The sequence below is a fragment of the Glycine soja genome, chromosome 17, assembly GCF_004193775.1.
Source record: "Glycine soja cultivar W05 chromosome 17, ASM419377v2, whole genome shotgun sequence".
Classification (NCBI taxonomy): Eukaryota; Viridiplantae; Streptophyta; class Magnoliopsida; order Fabales; family Fabaceae; genus Glycine; species Glycine soja.
Genome location: NC_041018.1, coordinates 98,852 through 122,668, shown reverse-complemented (window position 1 = coordinate 122,668; position 23,817 = coordinate 98,852). Strand labels below are relative to the sequence as shown.

General features: G+C 36.2%; 1 protein-coding gene across 3 annotated transcripts in view; it reads right to left on the bottom strand.

Annotated features, from left to right (window-relative positions):
* The window catches only part of LOC114393708 (DExH-box ATP-dependent RNA helicase DExH7, chloroplastic), a 55,491-nt gene extending 32,409 nt beyond the window's left edge, over positions 1-23,082 (bottom strand). For all 3 annotated transcript variants that reach the window (XM_028355115.1, XM_028355116.1, XM_028355117.1), the window contains exons 1-15: positions 22,788-23,082; positions 22,590-22,692; positions 22,300-22,481; positions 22,130-22,189; positions 21,397-21,547; positions 20,919-21,319; positions 20,025-20,243; positions 17,045-17,156; positions 16,629-16,820; positions 13,601-13,680; positions 11,173-11,295; positions 10,941-11,027; positions 10,521-10,621; positions 5,212-5,269; positions 3,904-3,969 (exon numbers count right to left, since the gene is read on the bottom strand). In XM_028355115.1, coding sequence (XP_028210916.1) covers positions 3,904-3,969; positions 5,212-5,269; positions 10,521-10,621; positions 10,941-11,027; positions 11,173-11,295; positions 13,601-13,680; positions 16,629-16,820; positions 17,045-17,156; positions 20,025-20,243; positions 20,919-21,319; positions 21,397-21,547; positions 22,130-22,189; positions 22,300-22,481; positions 22,590-22,692; positions 22,788-23,033 — 2,181 coding nt within the window. In that variant the 5' untranslated portion in view covers positions 23,034-23,082. The remainder of the gene's footprint in view (positions 1-3,903; positions 3,970-5,211; positions 5,270-10,520; positions 10,622-10,940; positions 11,028-11,172; positions 11,296-13,600; positions 13,681-16,628; positions 16,821-17,044; positions 17,157-20,024; positions 20,244-20,918; positions 21,320-21,396; positions 21,548-22,129; positions 22,190-22,299; positions 22,482-22,589; positions 22,693-22,787) is intronic.
* Positions 23,083-23,817: the final 735 nt, after the last annotated feature.

The window sequence follows — 23,817 nt, the reverse complement described above, 5'->3', positions numbered from 1 at the left end:
TATTTTGTTTTGCTCCGACACTCCCCCCCATAGAAAATTCCTCTGCAACCTTGTTAACTTGTTCACCACTTTTTTGGGCACCCTGAAAAATGAGAAAAAATAAATAGGAATAGATGTTAGCACTGAATTTATGAGAGTCACTCTCCCCCCAAATGACAGGTGTCTTTGTTTCCATCTCACTAGTTTTCTCTCGCATTTAGTAATAATAGGGTCCCATGTCTGACATCTTCGCGGATTGGCCCCAATGGGTAGACCAAGATAGTTGAAAGGAAAAGACATCAAGCTACAATGGAGGTAATTGGCTGCATCGCTTATCCATAAGTCTGACACTCCAAAAGCCCCACAGCTACTCTTAGCAAAATTGATTTTTAAGCCCGAAGCAAGCTCAAAAGCCCTCAAGATGGCTTTAATAGTTCTAACATTCTCCATAGATGCCTCCCCAAAGAATATTGTATCGTCCGCATACTGGAGGAGGCTAATCTCCACTTTGTTTGTTCCCACTAAGAATCCCCTGTATAACCTCTTCTCTATCGCTTTGGACAGCAATCCATTAAGACCTTCCGCAACAATGTTAAATAGTAGAGGTGACAATGGATCTCCCTGTCTAAGTCCTCTTTGGGGTGAGAACTCAGATGAAGGACTACCATTGACCAAGACCGAGACCGATGCTGATTTTAGACATCCAACTATCCATTGGATCCATTTGGTGCAAAAACCCATTCTTGTCATCATATAAGTCAAAAACTCCCAAGACACAGAGTCGTATGCCTTCTCATAATCTACCTTGAAAATAAAGCAAGGCTTTTGACCTCTTTTGGCTTCTTCAACCACCTCATTTGCAACCATCACGCTGTGAAGCATATGTCTACCTTGAATGAATGCTGACTGTCTTTCATTAATGATGAGATGCATAACCTTCTTCAACCTGTTAGTCAGAACCTTGGCAAGTATCTTATATGTACACCCTATCAATGAAATTGGTCTGTAATTTGTACCTTATCTAGTACCTCTGGTACTCTTTAATATATATATTTTATCTTTGCTGATCAAAAAAAAAATTGTGTAGATAGGATCAGTTTTAATGTGTCTTATGTGAATACACTTTCCGATAGTGCTATTTCTTTTGCCACTTTACATTCCAGATTAGGTCATCCTAATGCTGATACTATAAAAATTATATCCAAATTGTGTAATATACCTATTATCAATAAAACAGGTTCTGATTTTTGTTCTCATTGTTGTGTTGGCAAGTCCCATCGTCTTCCCTCTTCCCCTTCACTTACTGAATATTCCACTCCCTTTGAACTCATTTATACAGATCTGTGGGGGTCTTCTCTCTTGTCCAACACAGGTTACAGATATTATGTAACCTTTGTTGATGCCCACACTCGTTTTACTTGGCTTTATGTGTTGAAAAGTAAATCTGAAACTCTTACTCTGTTCAAAGAGTTTCTTACTTTAGTTAAAAACTCAGTTTTCTTTTTTTTTTGCACAGCAAAAATCAATATATTATATATGAAATCCAGTACTAGGTGTACTGAAAATACAAAGATAAAAGCAATACAAATACAGTCTGCACCCCATTAGGAGAGACCTTAGGCAGCCCACCAAAGTACAAACCCATCCTCTCTAGGAAAAAACATCCTTTAGATTGGTTGACCAGAAAGTAAAGTGCATGTTGAAGAATCTACCTATTAAAGCTTTACAATCAGACTGGAAGGAGGGGGGGGAGGGGAGTACAGACCATTTACCAAATTTCTTGCAGAACTTGGTGTGCAACATAAATTGATCTGTCCACACACTCACATCAGAATGGAGTGGTGGAAAGGAAACACAGACACATTTTTTTTTTTGGTCAGCAAAAATAAAATATATTAATTGAGTACCAGAGGTACCAAGAGAAATGAATTACAGGAATCATGTTATTTCTACTGTATATCTCATCAATCGCCTTCCATCATCATCTATCCATCAAAAGGTACCTTATAAAAAATTGTTTAAGAAACTTCCAGATTAAAAGTTCTTAAAGGTCTTTGGCTACGCTTGCTATCCTCTGTCAAGGCCCTACAACCAGCATAACTCCAACCACAGTCTCAAGAATGTCTCTTGCTGGGGTATTCACTTTCTCACAAGGGCTACAAGTGCATGACTGCAGATGGACGAATTTACATCTCCAAGGATATGATCTTTGATGAGTTGAGCTTTCCTTTTCCTAGGTTTTTTGGTGATACAGCCTCAGGTTCAGCAGCTACTGCTTCTACTTCTTCTTAGCAGACATTGACTGTTATGTCTGTTCTCCCAACAGCAACTACCTCTGCTACTACAGCCAGTGATACTTCTGCATCACAAGCAGCTGCTCTTGTTCAGCAGTCACCAGTGAGTTCCACCTCAGTGGATGTTGATCCTGTCTCTGATTTCCCAGACTCTCAGCAACATCAAGAGCCATTACCCACAGATGTTGCCTACTCTCAAGCAACAGCTCTTGTCAGACCTGAAAATATCCATCCTATGTGTACTGGGGCCAAGGCTGGTGTTGATAAGCCTAGGTAGCAGCCCACACTTCTCTTAGCTCAGAGTGGGTGAGAAGTTATCCAACCTCTCATGAGCTTGAGGAGGGGTATAGGAGTATACTTACTCGATAGAGTTCTTTCTTTTCTTTAAGTCTTTGTGTAATAGGCTTAACTATAGTTTTCTGCACTCTTGTAGTTAGTTAACTGACTAGAGTCAGTAGACAGTTACGTCTGAAATTGCCTATATAAGCTGAGGTGTAACTCATTCTCATTTGGGTTGAATCTTATCACCTTTCACATCAAACTCTGTTGTGAATTTTCTCTCTCTCTCTCTCTCTGAGGTTCGTTTACTCCAATACTTTTCTACCAAGAATGAAATGAAAAATTTCAAATAGTAGTAGATTTATTCAAGTTTTATCTTTGAAGGCAGTAGTTAGATGATTGATTTTATCTACCCAAGACTTGGATATGATACGACACAAACATAGGGCAAACCAACCAGCTTGGAACACCGAACATGCCTCAAGTTGGCCCAACCAAGCCCATTTTAGACATCTGTATGCATGGTGTTGGAAATATGATATGAAACCAATTATGTATCTTTACCTAACAGCTTAAGCTTTTGGGATAGTTGGCACTTGGTTAATGATATATCAGAGCTGTTATATCAGAGGAATAGGATTGTCTTCGTAAATGAAAGTTTCAATGGTCATAAATTGATGGAAGATGCTTTATTTTTCTGCTAGACTTGGCTTAAAAATTTGGAGAAAGGATTTGACATCCCGTTTCATTCTTGGTCTAGCAACATTAGGGATGGATTTTATATTCAGGGGGGTTAGCGTATAGAATTTTTTGTGTGGTTGGGTGCCTAGCTTACAGCAAGATCTTTGGTTTCCTAATTCATGCTGGTTATCATGTATTAGGACACCATAGTTCTGCACCTTTTGATGCCAGGATGTATATACAACAGTACCACTTGTACTGAATTTAATATTTATATAATATATCTATACTTTTGCCGATCAAAAAAAAAATATCAGAGCCTTTATGACCAAGTAGCCTAGGCTTTGATTCTCTTTGTCCCCTATCATCTAATGAAAAAAAATAAAGGTTTAACTTTAGCACAAGGTAGGTAGACCTGTGCATTGTCCACACCTCAAGCCTAAAGGAATCTACCTGAGAGGGCATGTTAGAAATATAATATATAACCATTCACGTGTCTTTACCTAATTGCTTAAGCTTTTGGAATAGTTGATTCATGACACATGGTATTCCTAGACATCTTACTCAGAACTTCACACATCCAATCAGCCAAGGTATAAATAATGAGAATTACATTCAGTGTAAACTTCACATGAAGGTTCAATATAGCAAGTTAATTGATTCAACTCACCAACAAAGACCTCTCATGAACTTCATCAACTATGATATGAGTAATGCCAGACAAGCTTTGGTCCCCCTGGAATATCAACAACAAGCAAAACAATAACTTAAAATTCAATAAACAAAAAAGAAAGTATAACAACAATTATTTAAATACAGTATAATTACATTTGCAGGAAAATGCCACTAGTCCCAACATGAGAGAATAAGTTAATAACATAAATATGTAGCATAGCAAAACAAAATGGAAGGGCTAGTCCGACCCAAGATATCATATAAAGAAACAAGGTCAAAAATTAAACAATGAACTATCTCTTTTAAAAGCTTCTAGGATACTGTTACAGTCAAGATCTCAAAAATTTAACATCTTACTTTTCTCATTTAGAAAACCAATTAATATAAAAAGACCATGGTGTGGCTAAATTAATATAAAATAAGGAAAATCAATAAAAAAAAATGTTCAGACATTTAGCATTGTTAATGACAAAACAATTCAGATCCTTCTCCAATCTCTTATCGTACTATAGTTCCACTTGATACTTCTGCTAACCTTCCCATTGCCCTTCGTAAAGGTAAACAATCCGGTCTCAATCCTTAGCCTATTTTTAACTTTCTCAGTTACCCACCTGTTATCTTCTTCCCACAGTGCCTCTGTTTCTAGTTTATAATCAGTTACCATTCCTAAAAATATTCAAGAAGCATTATCTCCCATCCAGGGTGGAGACAGACAATGCTTGATGAGATGGTGGCTTTAGAATCTAATAATACATGGATTGTCGTTTCACCTCCTCCTGAAAAGTCTGCAATTGGTTGCAGATGCGTGTTACTATTAAGGTTGGTCCTAATGGGTGAATGGACCACTTGAAAGCCCAGTTGATTGCAAAAGAATATACTCAAATTCATGTTTATGGTGATACTTTTTCCCCTATTTCTAAGATGGCCTCTACTTGTTTGTTCTTATCAATGGCTGCCATAAGCATTGGCCCAAATAAAGTTGATTACAAAGTATGAAATAATGTTATCATTTTTTTTGGTCAGCAAAGATAAATATATATATATTAGAGAAGAATCTAAGTACCAGAGGTACCGTGACAAATAATGTTATCATGTTTTGTCAAAAACCAAATAAGATGCAAAATGATAAAATATATATATATATATATATATATATATATATATATATATATATATATCATTTGATATTTGTTATTATTGATCTTCCACTAATCATTCTCATTTAAGATGCAATGATCCATGCATCAAGTTGAAGACAACATGAGGTATAGACCTTTTATACTATTTAACAAAAATAACCTACCATCAATTTTCTTAGAAGGATGCCTGTTGTACAGAACAGAAGCCTTGTTTTCTCATTCCTAACATGAAAATAAGCAGTCAATAACTTAATACTTCCAATTAAGAAACAGAACAGATAGAAAAACATTATTTTGGCCCCCAATAAGCAATGGGGTATGAGAAGGGTTAAAAAAATGAAGCATTAGCATTCAATCACCTTTTCCCATAGCTTTATAGTGTGACTCATAAGTTGTTTTTTTTTTTGGTCAGCAAAGATAAATATATATATATTAGACAAGAATCTAAGTACCAGAGGTACCGTGATACAATAAAGACCAGTGAGATGGTTCCCAAGGGCAGACTAGACACAGTCTCGATGGGAACCAAACTGGATAATATAATTCTACAGCTATCATGACCCTATGACTTCTACCCTTGTCTAACAACAAAAGCCTCTGTAAGGTTAGATGACCATTGATTATACTGTGTTACAAAATCTTTCTCAGTTTCTGAGCCATGTCCAAAACAGAAATATAGCATCCTCCATCAGTTTGTTTCCATTAAAGATCCCATTTGAGAATATGATCTTGTTCCTCATCTGCCACACAGACCATGTAAGCGCCACCCACCAGACCCTCCATCTGCTATCCCAAATTCCTTTAACCCCATCAGTCATATGTTGGGCAAAATGATGCCTTGGGTGCTGTGGAAATACAGTAGAGATGTTCACCCAGGACATAGCTTCCCACCAAAGAGGTATAGTTTTGCTACTGGAAAAATAAATGTGCTGCATCCTCCACTGTGCTTCTGCAGAATGGGCAAGTTTGGTCATGGATTTCCACCTGCCGCCTACTCAGGTTTGCTTTAGTGGGCAATCTATCTCGAAGTAACCTCCAAACAATTCTGGATAGTGTGACTCATAAGTTGTATACCTCTGTATTTAGCACAATTCTGGATATCTCCTTTGTTCTTAAAAATTGGAACCAAAGTAATCTTCCTCCACTCATCTGGCATTTCTTAGACCTCAAAATCTCATTGAAAAGCTTAGTGAGACAAATGAAACCTTGTTCTCCCATACACTTCCAAACTTCTATAGGGATACCATCTGGAACAAATAGTTTTACCCTTATCCATCCTTTTAATGGCTTATTTAACCTCTCCAATGCGAATTCTATGGTAATAATCCAAATTTCTTTCCTTCTCTTGGGTTTCTAGCCCCTCCATGGTGAAATAATATACTTGGGCATAATATTAATGAGAATGTGATTCTTGGGAATACAATAGTATACCTTGAAACAAACGCCCCTTAAAGTATATTAAAAACTAAAAGGCACCAGGACAAGGGATTCACTATCAAGACAAAGGATATTGTGATATAGGTTGGGCAAGCTCGCCTATTGACAAATGCTGTATTTTGGGGTATTGTGTACCTATTGGAGGGAATATTGTCTCTTGGAAGAGTAAAAAGCAAAATGTTACTGCACCGTGCAGAAGTAGAGTATAAGGATATGTGTACAGCTACTTGTGCACACGTTTGGATTAAATATCTCCTTCAAGAATTGAAGTTTAGAGACATCCAATAGGTGAAATTATGTTGTGACAATCAAGCAAAGCTCTTCATATAGCCACCAATATGATGTTTCATGGATGAACTATGCATATTAAAATTTATTGTCATTTCATTCAGGAAAAGGTTTTTTCCAAAGAACTCATTACAAAATTTGATAGTTCTAATGACCAACTAGCAAACATCTTCACAGAGTCTATAAGGGGGACTAGAATTCAAATTATTTATTCCAAGCTTGGAGCCATTGATTCATAAGCTCCAAGTTGGCAAGTGTTGGAAGTGTTGGGAATTGTAGCAATTATGTTTAGATTCATGTACCTTAAGAATAGCATACATGCTCTTAGGAAGTAAATGTAATTAATAATTGGTTTCAGGATAAACAATTCAGAAAGGTGGTATCTGAATGGTGGTCATCACACTCATTTCGAGGATGGGGTGGCTATGTACTGAAAGAAAAAGTCAAGGGACTCAAGCAAAGATTGAAGGTCTGGAACAAGGAAAAATTTCGGGATATCCAGAAGAAAATCAGTAGGATTGAACTGGAACTGAACAAGCTGGACTCTGATGGTAATGGAAGACAGCTAAATGATAGGGAAATGGCGCTGAGAAAAAAGCTGCAAGAGGATCTATGGCTGGCAGCCACATCCTATGAGTCTTTGCTAAGGCAAAAAGCAAGGACAAAATGGATAAAAGAAGGGGACTGCAACTCTAAATTCTTCCACATCACAGTCAACAGGAATCGCAGACATAATGCGCTCAGAGGACTCATGTTAGACAGATGCTGGATAGAAGAACCTGCCAGGATCAAAGAAGAGGTTCATCAATACTTTAGGAAGAAATTTGAGGAGGAGGAGAAGGAGAGGCCGACACTTGATGGAATATCTTTTCAGACAATTTCACAAAGCCAAAATGATTTTCTGATACATCCTTTTGATGAGAAGGAAATTAAAGATGCAATGAGGGATTGTGGGAGCCATAAAAGCCCCAGACCAGATGGTTTGAATTTCAAAATTTATCAGAGTTCTGGGAAGTAATGAAACCTGAGGTGCTTAGATTCTTGGATGAGTTCTATGTAAAGGGCAGATTTCCAAAGGGCTCCAAAAGTGCTGGAACCTCAAAACCTTAACCAATACAGGCCCATGTCGCTGATAGGGTGCATATATAAAATAGTGGCCAAAGTGTTAGCAAGAAGACTGAAGAAGGTGCTGCCAAAGATCATAGATGAGCGACAATCAGCCTTTATTGAAGGAAGAGACATGCTTCACAGTGTCTTAGTAGCCAATGAAGCGGTGGAGGAAGTGAAGAGAAATGCTAAGAGCTGTCTGGTATTCAAAGTTGACTATAAGAAGGCATATAACTCGGTTAGTTGGGACTTTCTGATTTTCATGCTTAGGAAGATGGGCTTCAATGTCAATTCTGATTAATGGAAGTCCTACAGCTGAATTCACTCCACAAAAGGGACTCAGACAAGGGGACCCATTAGCCCCTCTCTTATTTAATATTGTGGCTGAGGGCTTAACGGGTCTAATGAGAAAAGCATTGAAAGTAAATAAATATAAGGGACTCCTGGTTGGAAGAAATGGAGTAGAAATCAGCATTCTGCAATATGCAGATGATACCATTTTCTTTTTTTTTTGCTCAGCAAAAATAAGTATATATATATTTATAAAAGGAGTACCAGCGGTACTAAGAAATACAAATGTTAGGAGCCAGCTGGTTCCTATGTTTATTACTAGGACCCGAGCCAGCTCCACAGCACCCTGCTACAAAACACCCTAGTTCATAAATCCAGCCCCTGTCCTCCCACCTAGGTACAGAATCCTACTCTTAGATTAGTAGCCCATTGGTTGAAATGTACCTGCTCCACTGTAAGCACCACTCCTCAAGGCAATGCTGAGGAGTTTTAAGATGGTATCAGGCCTAAAAATCAATTTTGCAAAAAGTCAGTTTGGGGCTATTGGAAAGTCTTTGCAGTGACTGAATGAGACTGCCTTGTACCTCAATTGCAGTTTTCTATCTGTACCGTTTACCTATTTGGGTATCCCCATAGGGGCAAACCCAAAAAGTAGTGTAACTTGTGAACCCATTGTCAAAAAATGTGAGAGTAGATTAGCAAAGTGGAAACAAAAGCAATTATCATTTGGGGGCAGGGTGACTTTGATAAAGTCAGTCCTAAACTCAATTCCTATCTATTTCCTTTCTTTTTTCAGGATTCCGAAGAAGGTGGTACACAAGCTAGTGACACTACAAAGATGGTTCATGTGGGGTGGAGATATGGAAAACAAGAAAATTGCTTGGGTGAGCTAGGAGACAGCATGTCTATCAAAGGAAAAAGGAGGCTTGGAAATCAGAGATTTGACTTCAATCAGGCCCTTCTTGGAAAATGGAAGTGGGATTTATTTCACCACCAAGGAGAGTTATGGGCTAGAGTGTTGGATTCCAAATATGGAGGTTGGCGGAACTTGGATGGCAACAATACATCTCAACCAGCCTTCAAATGGTCTGATCTGAGTGAGGTGTGCCACAATTCAGGGGAGGAAAGCTGGTTCAAACCGGGGATAAGATGGAATGTAGGTTCTGGTTCAAAAGCTAGATTTTGGGAAGACGAGTGGATGGCTAATGGGATCTCTTTAAAGGTAAAGTACCCTAGACTTTACCTGAACTCGAAACAATAGAAGCAATACATTCAACAAATGGGAGGCAGTTCAGAAGGAAGATGGGAGCGGTGCTTACAGTGGAGCAGGCAACTGTTTGAGGTTGAGATACCTATGGGGGCTGCTTTTCTGGAGGAAATACAAAACACTAACATAAATATGCAGCAAACTGATTCAAGGGTATGTATAAATGATTCAACTGGAAAGTATACAGTGAGAAGTGCATATCAATTACTTGACAGGAACTCAAAAGATGACAACACAGATGGGATATTTCATGACATATGGAAGCTAAAAATACCAAGCAAATCAGTGTTTTTTGTTTGGAGACTAATACGGGATAGGCTGCCCACTAAATCTAATTTCGCTAGAAGAAATGTGGACATCAATGATACACTCTGCCCATTCTGTAGAGAAAAGGATGAGGATGCAGCTCATCTGTTTTTCAGTTGTCACAAAATTAGGCAGATCTGGGGGGAATCCTTGTCCTAGGTTAATATGGTGGGAGCGTTTTTGCAAAACCCAAGGCAGAACTTCCTGCAGCACTCGTTCTGCAGTACCTATCTTGGTATTAAATCGCAGAGATGGCTAATTTGGTGGGTGGCACTATCTTGGTGTGTATGGAACCATAGAAACCGAGTGATCTTTTCAAACGACAGCTGAATAAGATACTGGATGATGCCATCTTCTTTTGCTGGACTTGACTGAGGAACCTTGAGAAAGGATTTGGCAATCCTTTTCATCAGTGGTCAAGCCATATCAAAGAAGGGTTTTGTAATTAGTGGATAATAGTTCCACAGGCTGGGATCACCAATGTAAAATTTACACTTAGAGTTTTGGTTCTTTAATCCATGATGAATAGTTTTGTATTAGGGAACCAAACCTCCACATGGGAGATTGGTGATTGTAAATATAACAGTACAACTTGTACTGGTTCCAAATTAATATATAAGATTATATTTGCAGATAAAAAAAATAGTAATTATTAATTGCCTTGTTAACGTAAATTGTATATATTCATAAGAGTGTATATATATAGAAGATTTGTCCAGTGCTTTCCACTCATGCATTTTCCATCAAAACTCAAGTCTTCAAGAAGCAAATGAATACCTGGCACTATCAAGACGGACTTGATAACCAATCAAAGAACCATCTGAACCAGGTGAAGGTTCGCACCGCTCATCTGCGACCCTTTCAGCCACAGAAACAGCCTAAAACATGAGGCATAAAACATAAACCAAAGGTAATAAGAATGCAGAAAACCCTACGCTAAATTTGGGGCTATTCACAGATTTTCTTGAGCATCCACCCAATCCAAGATTATTTTAAATTTTATTTCAATTTGACAGCTTGATGACTAGGAAAAGCTTGCCCTCACATGCATGTAGGTAAGGAACCAAAAACAAGAAAGTGATGAGTAAATAACTAGTCCATTGAAAATATGGGACAGAAAAGACTATACCAAATACAGCTGAAAACTGTTGTAGATATTATATTGGCCAATATGTAAACACAATATTTTGTACCTACCGCTATTCTCCGTGGTTGCGTGCAAATAATATTACAATATCCACCATGTCCTGACTCAATCATGTCATCCAATATAAATTGTGGAACCTACATTAAATGCCAGTCAGAAAAGAAACTGTTTCTGACAATACACAGATTATGAAGCCAGAATGCAAATGATAGAAAATATAAAGTTTGGAAGATATATGAAAGAGGTGGCAAAATATCACAAACTATAGTTGAACTGGGTCACCTGAGTTGTCTTTCCAGAGCCTGTTTCCCCACAAACAACAAGAAAATCATGTTCCTCCATCAATTTCAATATATCACCCTTTAGAGCTGCAATAGGAAGCGTAGCTCTGATATTCAACATATCCTGGAGAAGATGAAGTGTCTAGGTCAGAATTGATTAATTTTCTTTCTCCCTAAAGAAGAATAATTCAATTGTACTGAAAATCTTAGGAAATTTTGGTTATGATGTACTACATATATTAGACCAGATGTTACACCCTAATACATATAGAACCTTTTATAAGCGGACGTCATAGCCTGAGCTTAGAGTATTTGATTCTTGAAATTGCATCAGAACCTCTATATTAGGAAGGGGTCAGGAGCTCAATCCTTGTGAACCTCTATATTGAAGTGAAGCACAATAGTTACAACCTTAAACCCTTTTTTACCCAAAATTACTCCAAAAAAAAGCGCTTCTAACATTAATATTGGAAGGCATTCTAGGATTTTGGGAACCATCAACATAGCGGTGTTTTAGCACCATAAAATGCCACTATTTTGGATGTTATTGCAGTCACTATGGTCGCTACAGTGAAGTGCAATGCTCTGGCAATGCATCTAGCGGCCAGAGGCTGCCATGCCACTATAGCGTCATTATAGTGCAGCATTGACAACTGTGACCCCTATGGGGACAAGGAGAGTCACTAAAAGACCTTAGCAATTTATACTTATGATTGAGAAGCTTAACAATCCTATAGTAATTAGGCCAAACATTACCTTTATTGTAAGCGTAATCAGCTAGTTTTTAAATGCCCTTTGTGATGGTCATTGAGATGCCCTGGTCTGTATTCATAGATACATAATGAACGAACCAAGAAAGGGATTATTCTATGAAAACAAAGGTAATACTAAAGTTGTTATTTAAAAACTAGCAGAAAACAAGTTTTTAAATGCCCTTTGATCCAGCAGGTATGCCTCAGATAGAATATCAACTTCCAGGTATTGAGTTTTTATTTAAGGCAGCTAGTCTCTTGGAGGAGTAAGAAGCAAAACATATGGTTACTATCATAAGGTTAATGCAAGTACATTAGTTGTTAAATTTGGGACAAGCCAAGGAAGTGAAATTGTGAAATCAAGTTGATCCGCATATTGCTTCTAACCCCATCATTCATGAGTGGATAGGAACTAGTAGTCATTTTATCAAATAAAAGATTCATTCTAGTGAGATTATAATAGCCTTTGAGAACTCTCAAGAACAATTTCCTGATTATTAACTAAATCTTTCTAAGGGACTATAGTCTATTCTATTTGTAATGAGCTTGGAAAATATAATATGTATATTTCAGCTTGTGGGGAAGTGCAATATTCAGTGTTATTAAAACCAGCCCGCACCAGCCAGTCGAACCGGTTTGACTGGGAACTGGTTGTTATGCCAGTCCGAACTGGTTATTGGATCGGACATGCTTGCCGATCAGTTTGGCCCATATTGACTCGGCCGGTTTTTGTTAAAACCAGTGACCCAGTCTATCTTGTGACCCACCAGTTTACCACATTTCCTTGTTACTTATTTTATGGAATGAATTCTGCACCAATCTTTAAATTTTTGTGGTGTCACGTGACTGGTGCACTGTACAAGTGTAGTATTTAGTATTGCACACTGAACAAGGCTGTCTGTGGTCCAATCACAACATTGGCAATCTTAGCCATGTGCACTTCATGCATCACATGTGAATTGTGAAATACATCTAGCTTTTATTGTAATTAGTGTCTAGTAAATAGCTCCCAATTTAGTAAGCCTTGTTACGTTGCAGTTCATTACAAGACAATATGGATACACCCATTACATGAGAATTTAATTACATTTTGTTTTTTTGCTCAGCAAAAATAGATAATTATATTATATGCAGAGTACCAGGGGTACTGAAAATACATATGTTGAAGGTATACACAGCTGGTCCCTAATACTTTCCTAAGGTTCATATTAAGGACCAGCTAAGCCCAATCCTAGGATTACACCAGACATGCGTCTACTACAGAGAATCCTAGCATATTTACATACATTTGTGTGTGTGTGTAAGGGGGCATATTTAGCAAGAGCATAAGAGTTAATCCTGGTCATACAACCATACATGGATGGTCAATTGTTTTTATTAGTTTTAATCTTAACCATCCATTTGAATTATACGGTCGAGATTTGCTCATCTCACCTCTCAAGGTTTTACCAGATACATACATACAAGCATATGAGAGAAGCTTACTTCATTTTTCCATCTTACTTTTTCCTTCTAAACTGCTTATGGAGAATCTTATCCAAAAAGGACTTGAGACTCATTCCAGAGCCATAGTTTTTATTTTCTAATGTAAGAAACCACAAAATAAATATAGAGCGCCATACAACTTGAAAAAGGTGATAAAGCCATAATTCAAAATTACACAAAATATGTGCAAACCTGGTATCTTTGTGTTCTCATTTTACTATGTTGTGCCTGTCTCAAATCAGCACTCTCCCTTTCCTTGATATAGGTTTCTCCTGTACAATGGAACTCTAAATTCATGAAGAAGAAACTAACAGAGAAATAATTGCACATATATGGAACAAATAAGTGTCATCCACTTGAACTTTATCAACAGACCATTTTATTTGTTATAATAATAACATTATTAAATTACTATCCAAAACTTGAAGACATTACTGAGTCTTGGGTTTGTAAAAATATTTCATGTAAGCAAGTTTATTTAGCAGCAATATACAATTTACCAACCAAATTAACGCACTTGGCAAAAATTGGTCAGGTAGTTTATAGAAATAGTTACTAATGTGACAATCATAAATCATAGTGATGTTAATAAACGTCAAACATCCCTAAAGAGGCAGCTTTCTTAGCATTTAGGATTCTGGGAAGTGGATGCTTTACGAGATTTATTCAGAAGCCATATACCTGATTGTCAGAATCCCACTGTATATTTTATTTTCTTTTATAGATAGGATTTAAATCCCATAATTAGGAGATTTGATTAGCTGCATATTTTGTATTTATAACCAAGAATCATTGACCCTTAATTATAGGAATTGACAGTGGGTACAATGCTGAGCATTAGTTTAGGAGTTTCCTTTTTTAGATTACCTTGTATTCTTTTTAAGAGCACATGCTCTTCTATCAATAATGATGAAAATTATCCTTTGACACTGATCAACATTTTTTAGGAAGATAGGGTTAGGTTCCTTTCAAAAAGGGCTTTTGCATTATATTCATTTTCCTCTGTGAAGTTAATATGCAGTGTCAAGTATTTACTTAAGGTGACTTTCTTTGCAGATTGAATCTAATAGCTGAAAACTTGACAAAGAAGGGCACAAATCTGTTGTCCCTTTTGACATGTTCACCAAAAATGAAATACCACTAAGCAAAAAAAGTAAACCTCTCCCAAATCAGTCCCCTCTCTTAGTTGGTTGTATATTTTTGTTTCTAGCAACCTTTTATTTTTGGGACATAATTGAAGGCAGAAGATTTCGATTTAAGGAGAGGGTTCTTACATATAGATAGCACCAGTTTTCGATTTATAAAAAAAGAATTTTATTTAGGGTCATTTGATTTACAAAAAAGTGTAATACTGGACAGGATACCTCTTTTTTTTTTTTTTTTTTGCTCAGCAAAAATAAGAATATATATATTAAAAGAGTAACAGAGGTACTAAATTACATGTGCTGGATTGCCCAAGGCAATGGTTCCAAAGCAAACTAAAATGGAGTCGGGATTGGAACCACAGCCGGGCTACCCCAGAATTGGGCAGAACTACAAGTAGTCAAAATATTAATGTCGCAGGAGCCCTGCTGTAATTGTTACATAATTCCAAAGCCACCCTCCCACCTAATTACTAAATGTTTCCTTTATGTTAGAGGACCATTGATTAAAGTGTATTGCAAAGTCCTTCTCCATGGCTTTAATCCACGTCCACAATAGTAGAACTGCATCTTCAAGCAATTTACTTCCATCGAATGTGTCATTATGGAATACTATTCTATTTCTATGCTTCCAAACTGTCCATGTCATAGCTATCCACTAGCATCGCCATCTTGTATGTATCTTTCCTTCCTTTAATTGTTCAATGTTTGATATTAAAAACATCATGGGATAGCAAAACTTGGATGTTGATGGACAGGAAAAAAGTTCATTGTTTATTACTTCATTAATCATTGGACAACTTTTTTGTCCCAAGTACAAAATATTGAAAAGACAAAAATATCCGCCCACTATTATTATTTGTTACTCCATCTTAGAATGTGGGTTAGGGTCTAACTCCACTTATATATTCTATGGTGGTCTTATCTCTAGCCAATATGAGACTTGAGTTTTTCTCAACACTACATAACCAGAAATCAACCCACCATGAGTTGGTGGGTTGGCTGACCTAATTTTTTTAAAAAAAGTACTAAAAAATACACACAAAAAATAAGGAAAAAGAATAAAAAACCAATATTGGTAGATCCAAATATTATAAACCATTTTACCAACTCCAATTTTAATAACCACATTTAAAAAAAAAATAAAGTGGTTTTTAAAAAATGGGTTAAGTGAGCCAACGCAACTCAAACCTACTTTGACCCGTCGGTTAAGACAGCTGGCTCATTTTAACAGAAAAAAAGTGAGCAAAATTGTTACCAACCCAACTCATCGATGAGTCAGGTTGGACCAGGTTGACTCATGGACCACAACTTACATTGACTCCTCTACCATGCCCCCATCTAACATCTTGAGATTTTAGAAGCTAGTTCACAACAATTACCATGCCAGGATTTAGGGGATCATTAACAGAAAATATACTCCATCAAGGCACTAGTGAAGACCCTTTTACATTTTTCTTCCTATTTCTACTTTATCTTCCTTTTTGTTGTCTTGAATGGCTCCTAATAGTAAGCATGGATTTGTCTCCCAAAGCTTTCTTTTAATTGAATCTATTATTGTTTGAAAAGTTAAATTGGCTGGTTAAAATATTGCCTAATATTTTGCAAAGTATAAAAAAACTAATAAATGGTTGCAAATCACAGGAGAAGGAAATTAAACATAAAGACAGCCAAAGCATTGAATGTACTTAGAAATCTTAAGGAGTTGTTTTGTTTAAGAAAACAACTTTTCATAGTTTTCTTTTTTCATCTATTGTTTTCACTTTTTTCCTATTTAGACTCCAGAAAACAGGAAACAAAATGAAAGAGAAAATACATGAAACAGTAACAACTTTTTCATAGTTTTCTTTTTTCATTTATTGTTTTCACTTTTTTCCTATTTAAACTCCAGAAAACAGGAAACAAAGTGAAAAAAGAAAACAATTTAGCAAACCAAGCAGCTTCTTATCCTTAAAATAAATATTGTGTCAGAGATAAGGCCAAGCAAATTTGAAAAAACATTTTAAAAAAATAGCAGAATAGAATGGAAATAAAATTACAAATCCAAATTAAATTAAATACAACATGGATGAACCTACTTTGAGAAAATTGTTGATGACAGGCAATGGTTGAATTTCTATTTTCCTGGAGTCTACCAATGTTTTGGAGACACTTATAATCTGTAACATCAACAGATGCAGTTGCAGCAGAACTATTATCATTCAATAATGAATCCACGAAACCGGATCTATGATTTTTCTCACTGTCTTCTAGATTGGTTGATGATTCCCCTGTAAGTTATGAAATGTCATATCTTCTAAACAAAGGTTCATATATAATGGTTAAATATTTACACCAATAGCATGATAATTATACTAAATAATGGTAAAAAAAAACATTCAATATAATTTATACAACAACTAAATCTTTTCCCACTAAGTAGGGTGGGCAACATGGATCAAACAATGCCATAATGATCGATATACAACCAAATTTATTAAGTAAGGAAAGTAACCTTCCATCCACTTCATAATAAGCAACGTGTAAGGCTCTGTAATTGGTAGATGAACTGGGATATCAGGAAACAGTTTGTACAAAGCATATGCTGCCACTTTATTCTGTGCATCCTGCAATCAGTATATAGACAGACAACAAGAATTTGTTAACAGTTTGAAATAGGAGCAATTAATGTTTATTACTCTTCCAAGTAGCTTAGTTAGTCTTTAACTGAGTTCAATGTATCTTAGGAAGTTGTGGCAATTTAATTGTTCTCTTGACAATAGCAATAGTTGTCTATTATCTTTGCATATTATAAAATGTTAGAAATAAATCAATCTGCTGAGTGGAAAATACACTCAAGCAAATTCAGAAAATTTCCTTTCTTATCTTCTCACATGATCAGAGCTCCCAATCTAAAAGGAAACTCTGCTTCCACACACAAAAAAAAGAAAAAAGAGTCTCTGCAGAAGGCCTGACTGGGCTCTTGAAGCTGTCAGACATCCAAAAACTCAAGTAATAGAATGTTCAAGAAACTTTCTGGCGACTGTCTGATTTCTCTCCTTGTCCCAGCAATAAAAAAAAGGTTAAAATGCAATTTCCATCCATCTATTTTCCTAAATATTGCTTTTTAGTGCCCCTATTTTTTAATTGAGGCATTTTGTCCTTCACTTTTGTTAGGATATAAGGAGAAGGAAGAGTTAGTTAATATAGTTAGACAACTAATGAGTTAGTTAGTTAGTTAGAAGGGTTTATTAGATATAAATAGAGGAAGAAGGATAGGAGAGAGGGGGATCTTATCATTTGTAGATTGAGCATTAGCTCTTTGTGAAAGGAGAAATCCTTTGTGAAGGAGAAACCCTTGGAGGAGAGTTTTCTCTCCTATTTTCTGTTCTTTTCTTACTAGTCAATAAAATCTTTTATTTTCTTCCTCATTTCAATTCTTGGTTCCTAACAAATTGGTCCGACCTGCCGGATCTTCGAAGGGAAGCCAGTGTTAGAGATGGAGGAAGCACAAATTTGGGCTCAGAAGGTGGAGCTGCCAACGTTCATGGGGACATACCCAATTGGTTGGATTGCTAGGGCTGAAAAATTCTTTGAGGTACTAGAAATTCCTTCGTTCCATAAGCTGCAATATGCATTCATGAGTATGGAGGGTGCAGCGACACATTGGTTCTACATTTGGAGCCAAAACAACCCAGATTCAGATTGGGAGTCATTTTCCACAGTTTTGATCAAAAGATTCAGAGATCGCCATGGTTTTTTTTTATCAGCAAAGATTTTCTTTTTTTGCTCAGCAAAAATATAATATATGTATTAATGAGTACCAGAGGTACTAAACTATACAAGTTTTAGAAATACACTCAAGAGGTGGTTCACAAACAGGCACTGTAATTACAGAACCTGGAAGAAACCACAAAAAGAGAAAAGTACAGGAGTGAATCCTAGATTCCTATCTTCATGTCCGAAGAAAACCTTCTTTGAGATTTGAAGACCACTGATTGTAATGGGAAGTGAAATCATTTTCTAAGTGTCTAAACCATGTCCAAATTAGAAACACTGCGTCATCCATTACTTTGTGAGCGTTGAAAGTAGCATTGGAGAAGATAATGTCATTTCTATGCTTCCAAATAGTCCAGGTGAGTGCTAACCACCACCATTTCCATCTATTCCCCTGCAGTCCTTGATAAACTTCATGACTATGCTGATGAAAATGGTGCCTTGGGTGGTGTGGGAAAGCCCCCACCAATTTCACCCAAGACAATGATTCCCACCATATTGGGAGAATTTTGCTGCAGTGAAAGAATAAATGACTTGCGCTCTCATCCATTGATCTACATAAAGGACACACATATTCGTGCAATTCTACCCGTTTCCTTCTCAAATTATCTCTGGTTGGCAATATGTCTTTGAGTAACCTCCATGCGAACATAGTCACTTTCATTGGGACCTTGAGCTTCCATAATTCCTTGAACTCTCTATCCTGTTCCTCTTCTGGTATGCCTTCTCTAATCACTCTGTATGCACTCCTAGCCAAATAACTACCACTTGACTCCGCCGCCCACACCCACTGATCCTCAATGTCAGACCTGATCTTGTGCCCTTCAACTTCTTGTATGAATGCGACCAACATCTCTATCTCACTATCAAACAATGGTCTCCTCCACTGAAATTGCCACTCCCACCCTGTTTCAATGAAAGCTCCTAATTGCTGAACAATGGTTTGGGCTGAGTAGGGAAGTGGTCTCTCTCAAACTTGGGAAATTTCTTTTTCTCTGTTTTATCATTTTCCAAGGAACATTTTTTTTTTGGAAGGCAGAAAATATATATATTTATTAATAAGAAAAACTACAGTACCAGGGGTACTGATGATAACCATACAAAGGCAGCTGTGCTGCCAGCCTCCCAAACAGAAAACCAAAACCCTTCACAAAGCCCAACTACAAGGTATGACACCCGATTAATCAAAGGCCTCCATTAGATTGGATGACCAGTGATTAAAAGGGGTATTAAAACCTTTATCTCTAAAGAGAAAGAGGAAATTAAAACATAGCTCCATTACTTTATTATTTCAATTCCTTTAAATTTCCAGAAATTACCTTCTAAAGAGAACTCGTTCTCTATCCATAGAAGTTATTAATACATATTTCTCTTTTCTTCTATTTATGTTATCAATAGGGCACTAGTTAAGGAAGTAAAAGAGGAAAGGTTTTAATTGGCATGCAGAAAAATGCTCTTTCCTATGGTTTTTAAATACGCTTTCCTATATATAAAAGCATTTAAAAGTATGGAGTTCAATCTACTTGGCCCTCTAAAATTTTCACCACACAACCTACTTCATACCAGATAATGGCAAAGAAGAAAAGATGCCCAACAAAATAAATTGTGATCCCACTCAAGTACCAACAAAAATCATCTAGCAAGTAGCAGATTATTTTCCAATTTTAGTCTTTGATAATTACAGAAGCATGGAGAAGACAAACATAAGGATGACTCACCTCAGCAGATTCAACAGTTTCATTCTGATCTGGCAATTGAAGTGTCACCAACCCCCCAGCTTTTCGATTCTTGCCCCTCCCACTAGCTTTACGCAATATACTTACAGTATAGGAGAAAATCTTTCCTCTGCCAAGAATTTTATCAAACTTTGGAGCCTCCCACCCTGATTTCTGGCACAGTTGATGAAGAACAGCCTTTGGAATCTTTTGAGGGTCCCCCTATGAATATTTAATATTTAAATTATAACATGCAGGAAATAACTACCCTCAGATCTTACCAATATATATATATATATATATATATATATATGCACAAGAACAAACTAAAAAATACAATGTTATCAACCTAATGCTCAGAAACAAACAACAGACACAATTTCAAAATCACAATTTTATGAAAGAAAATTCATTAAGATGAAGAGAAAAAATTCCAAAGAAAAAGAGGCTAAGGATTAAGGAATCTTCCTAAACAAAAGAGTAAATCAATGGAGAAAAACAACGCAGTTCCTCATCATAAATGTCAGTGAAACCACATTAAAATAGTCATTTGAATTACACCAAAAGCCAAAAACCTATTTGTATCCCAAATCAAGTGTTTTAAATTTAATTATAGGTTCTGGTGGCATTTTACTATTTTGCAAAATTGAAAAACTTAAAAATAAAACTGCATAAAGGTAAATAACATATGAAAAACCATGCAAATAGCCATCCACCTTCCTTGATATTTATACTTTATTTGAAACAAGACATTTTCATATTCATCCATTTATTCTCCCCCTCCCTCTCTCGACCAAATGTGTTTCTTCGAACTCTTGTGAAGCAAAAAGATATTGAGAGTAACTGGAAGACATGAATTACATTAAACTCCTTTCATCAAGAAGCCTACAAAATTACCTTCTTCCAAATGCCATCTAATTTATCCAAATTTTTCTCAGATAGTCTTCTAATCTTTTCTTGTTTCTGTACTTTCAAAATATCAGGAGGTAATATCTCACTAGGTGAAGCATCCTCCAAGAACAAACCACCAAGCTCAATGTCTCCAACCTCTCCTTGAGCTGAATCTTTTTCCACATGTACAACCAGTGAACCAGACTTAACAAGATGTTCCACCATGCTATGGCTCTCCACATCACTTTCGGCAACTTCTGTTTTGCCAGAAGCCAATCCTTCAGTATCACATGGAGTTTTTTCTTTAAAGCAATCAACAGCCTCAGGACCCGTGGATGCTCTCTCAGATTTAAAGGTATAACTGATTTCATGCTCATGTTCTAAGGCCAAACTGTCATCTGATAATCCTGATGAATTACACAATCAAATGAGAAAACTATATTTCGCAAAAAATATTGAAATAGAAAATGAAATTCAAATTAACCTAGAGCAGACAACTCTTGCTTCAGTTTCCGGATAATATGGCCGGCCTGCTCCTGACGGTTCTTGTCCCTTTTTTCCTTGGCTTTTGTGGCTTCCAACCTTGCAGCAAGATACTCCTTAGCAATAACATCATAAGACCTAGGTTCACAGGGCTATCAAGATAAAAAAGAGAAGATAAGCTCATCACTCATCAGAATTAAATAATGTTACATTATCACTAGACAGTTAATAGGGACCAAACAAAATGAAGATATTGAACTTTCCATCCTCTTAAATGAAGATGGAGACTTGTAAGACTGTCAGTATATGTATTTAATCTTCGGGTTGAACATACTAGCCAGAAAACTCTACTATGGAAGCAAATAACCAATTAAAGTAAGAAGCTGCATCAATTCAATATCATTAACAAATGGCCTATAGGAAAAGCCACAGGACTTAACTGCTTAATGTAGAAACTATTAGTAGCAGTTTGCATTAATGCAAGCAATAATAGACAACTACATGACTGATAAGAAATCATAGCAAGAAAGCAACTTATAACCAGAACATGGCGTAAAAAAAAAGGAAGAAAAAACAAAATGGATACATATTAAGCTAAAAAGTAAAAATTATGGGCATAAACTTGAATTTGTGATACCCAAACCAAAATAATACTCCCTCGGATCCTTATTTATAAGAAACAAATAACTAATTCATCAAGACCAACAAAAAACATTTAAGAAAAAGAGAAATACCTTGTGTTTGGCACTTCTTCCATCAAAAAAAATATCATCTTCCCAAGACTCAGATTCATCCTGCAAATAAAACACAATTAAGGCTATCCATTTGCAAATGTAGAGGACAGTTACAACCTAATACATTCAGGCACTACCTATCTAAAGCATGCATATGCGGTGATGTTTACCTCTTCCTGTTGCTCCACATATTGCCTGATCCAATCTGCTTGAGATGTTAGACGAGAATCTAAAGTATCATCATTCTTCCACTGTCTCCTGATTAAAACTGGAGATTCTGGAGCTTCCTCCTCGATTGTAATAGATGCAGCATCCACAGCCGGTTGATTTGATATAACACCAACAGAACCCCCTAAGAACAAGGCATCACATTTATTTATATGATCAATGATCAATGAAGAAAAATGGAAACAGATTGATAATTATTATTATTATATAATGAAGGGAAGCGCAAATAGACCTTGGTCATAATGAGATATTCCAGTAGAAAACTTGAGCGGAAGTTCATTCCCGGGCAAATTCAAGCATAACCAATCAAGAGCTGATTCAAATGTAGCAGCTTCCTACAAATAAGAATAAAACAATATAATAAATATCTCTTATCTAATCTCTAGTAGTACTGTGTGGTGGGTGGAATTGAATTTGAGGAGTGACGTACCCTGAGAGCAGAGAGAGAGAGCTCGATTTGATGATTGCCGAAACCTTCGCAAGAGAGCTTCTCGTAAACGGCTTTGAGCTTCTTTGCCTTCTGAGCCTTCGTTAGGGTATCATCTGCCGCAGTCGCAGTGGTTGGCCGGGCCGAGTTGAGCAAGAGCCGGCGGAGGCGGTTCTCATTTTCGGCCGAAATCTGAAGCTTCGGACCAGATTGCGCCTTGGCCTTCTGCTTGTTCTTTTTCGGCGCCATCTTTATTCTTTGACGTGCAAAAATTTCACTTACTTATGGACCAGACTCTTCTCTAGGTAGCTCGCTAATCTTTATTATAAGAATTTTATTTTATGAAAATTAATTATTTTTTAGATATTGGTATGTCTTTTTTTTATTCCTCCAAAATAATAATTATGATGCTAAGGTTTCGTTTCTTCGATCAGAAATAGAATAGAAAATGAGATAAATGAATAATAAAATAACGTAAGACTCATATTTTTATATTTTTTTAATTTAAAATTTTTATCTTAATTTATGTTTTGTCCGTCAAGTGAAGTCAAAAAATTTAATTAAGTTGATTGAAGTGACTTATTATAACTACTAATCTACGGATAAAATTTGATGGACTAGTGAGAATATATTTTTTTAGAACTAAAAAAATTAATTAATCAAATTTTAAGGAATTAAAAATATATTTAAATTTTTATTTTTTTAACATGTAGTAGGAGTTTTAAGTATCACCACCAATCATTTTTAACATGCACATAATCACTTAGGTGAGATCCTAATTGTGAGGATTAAACATAATTTTTATTTTATTTTATCATGGATGTAGAAGCAAATAACATAATGAGGAGTTAAATTGTGTTTTTAGAAATTAAAATTTTGTCCTAAAGTGAAAATATGTTTCCCTAGTTTTTGATTTGTGAATCAAAATAATATATAAGATATAAAAACAAATTTCAACCCTTTACTAGTTAAAACAATAAAACAAGCACACAAATAATTGTACAAATAATTGGTCACCGTTGGCTCTTACACA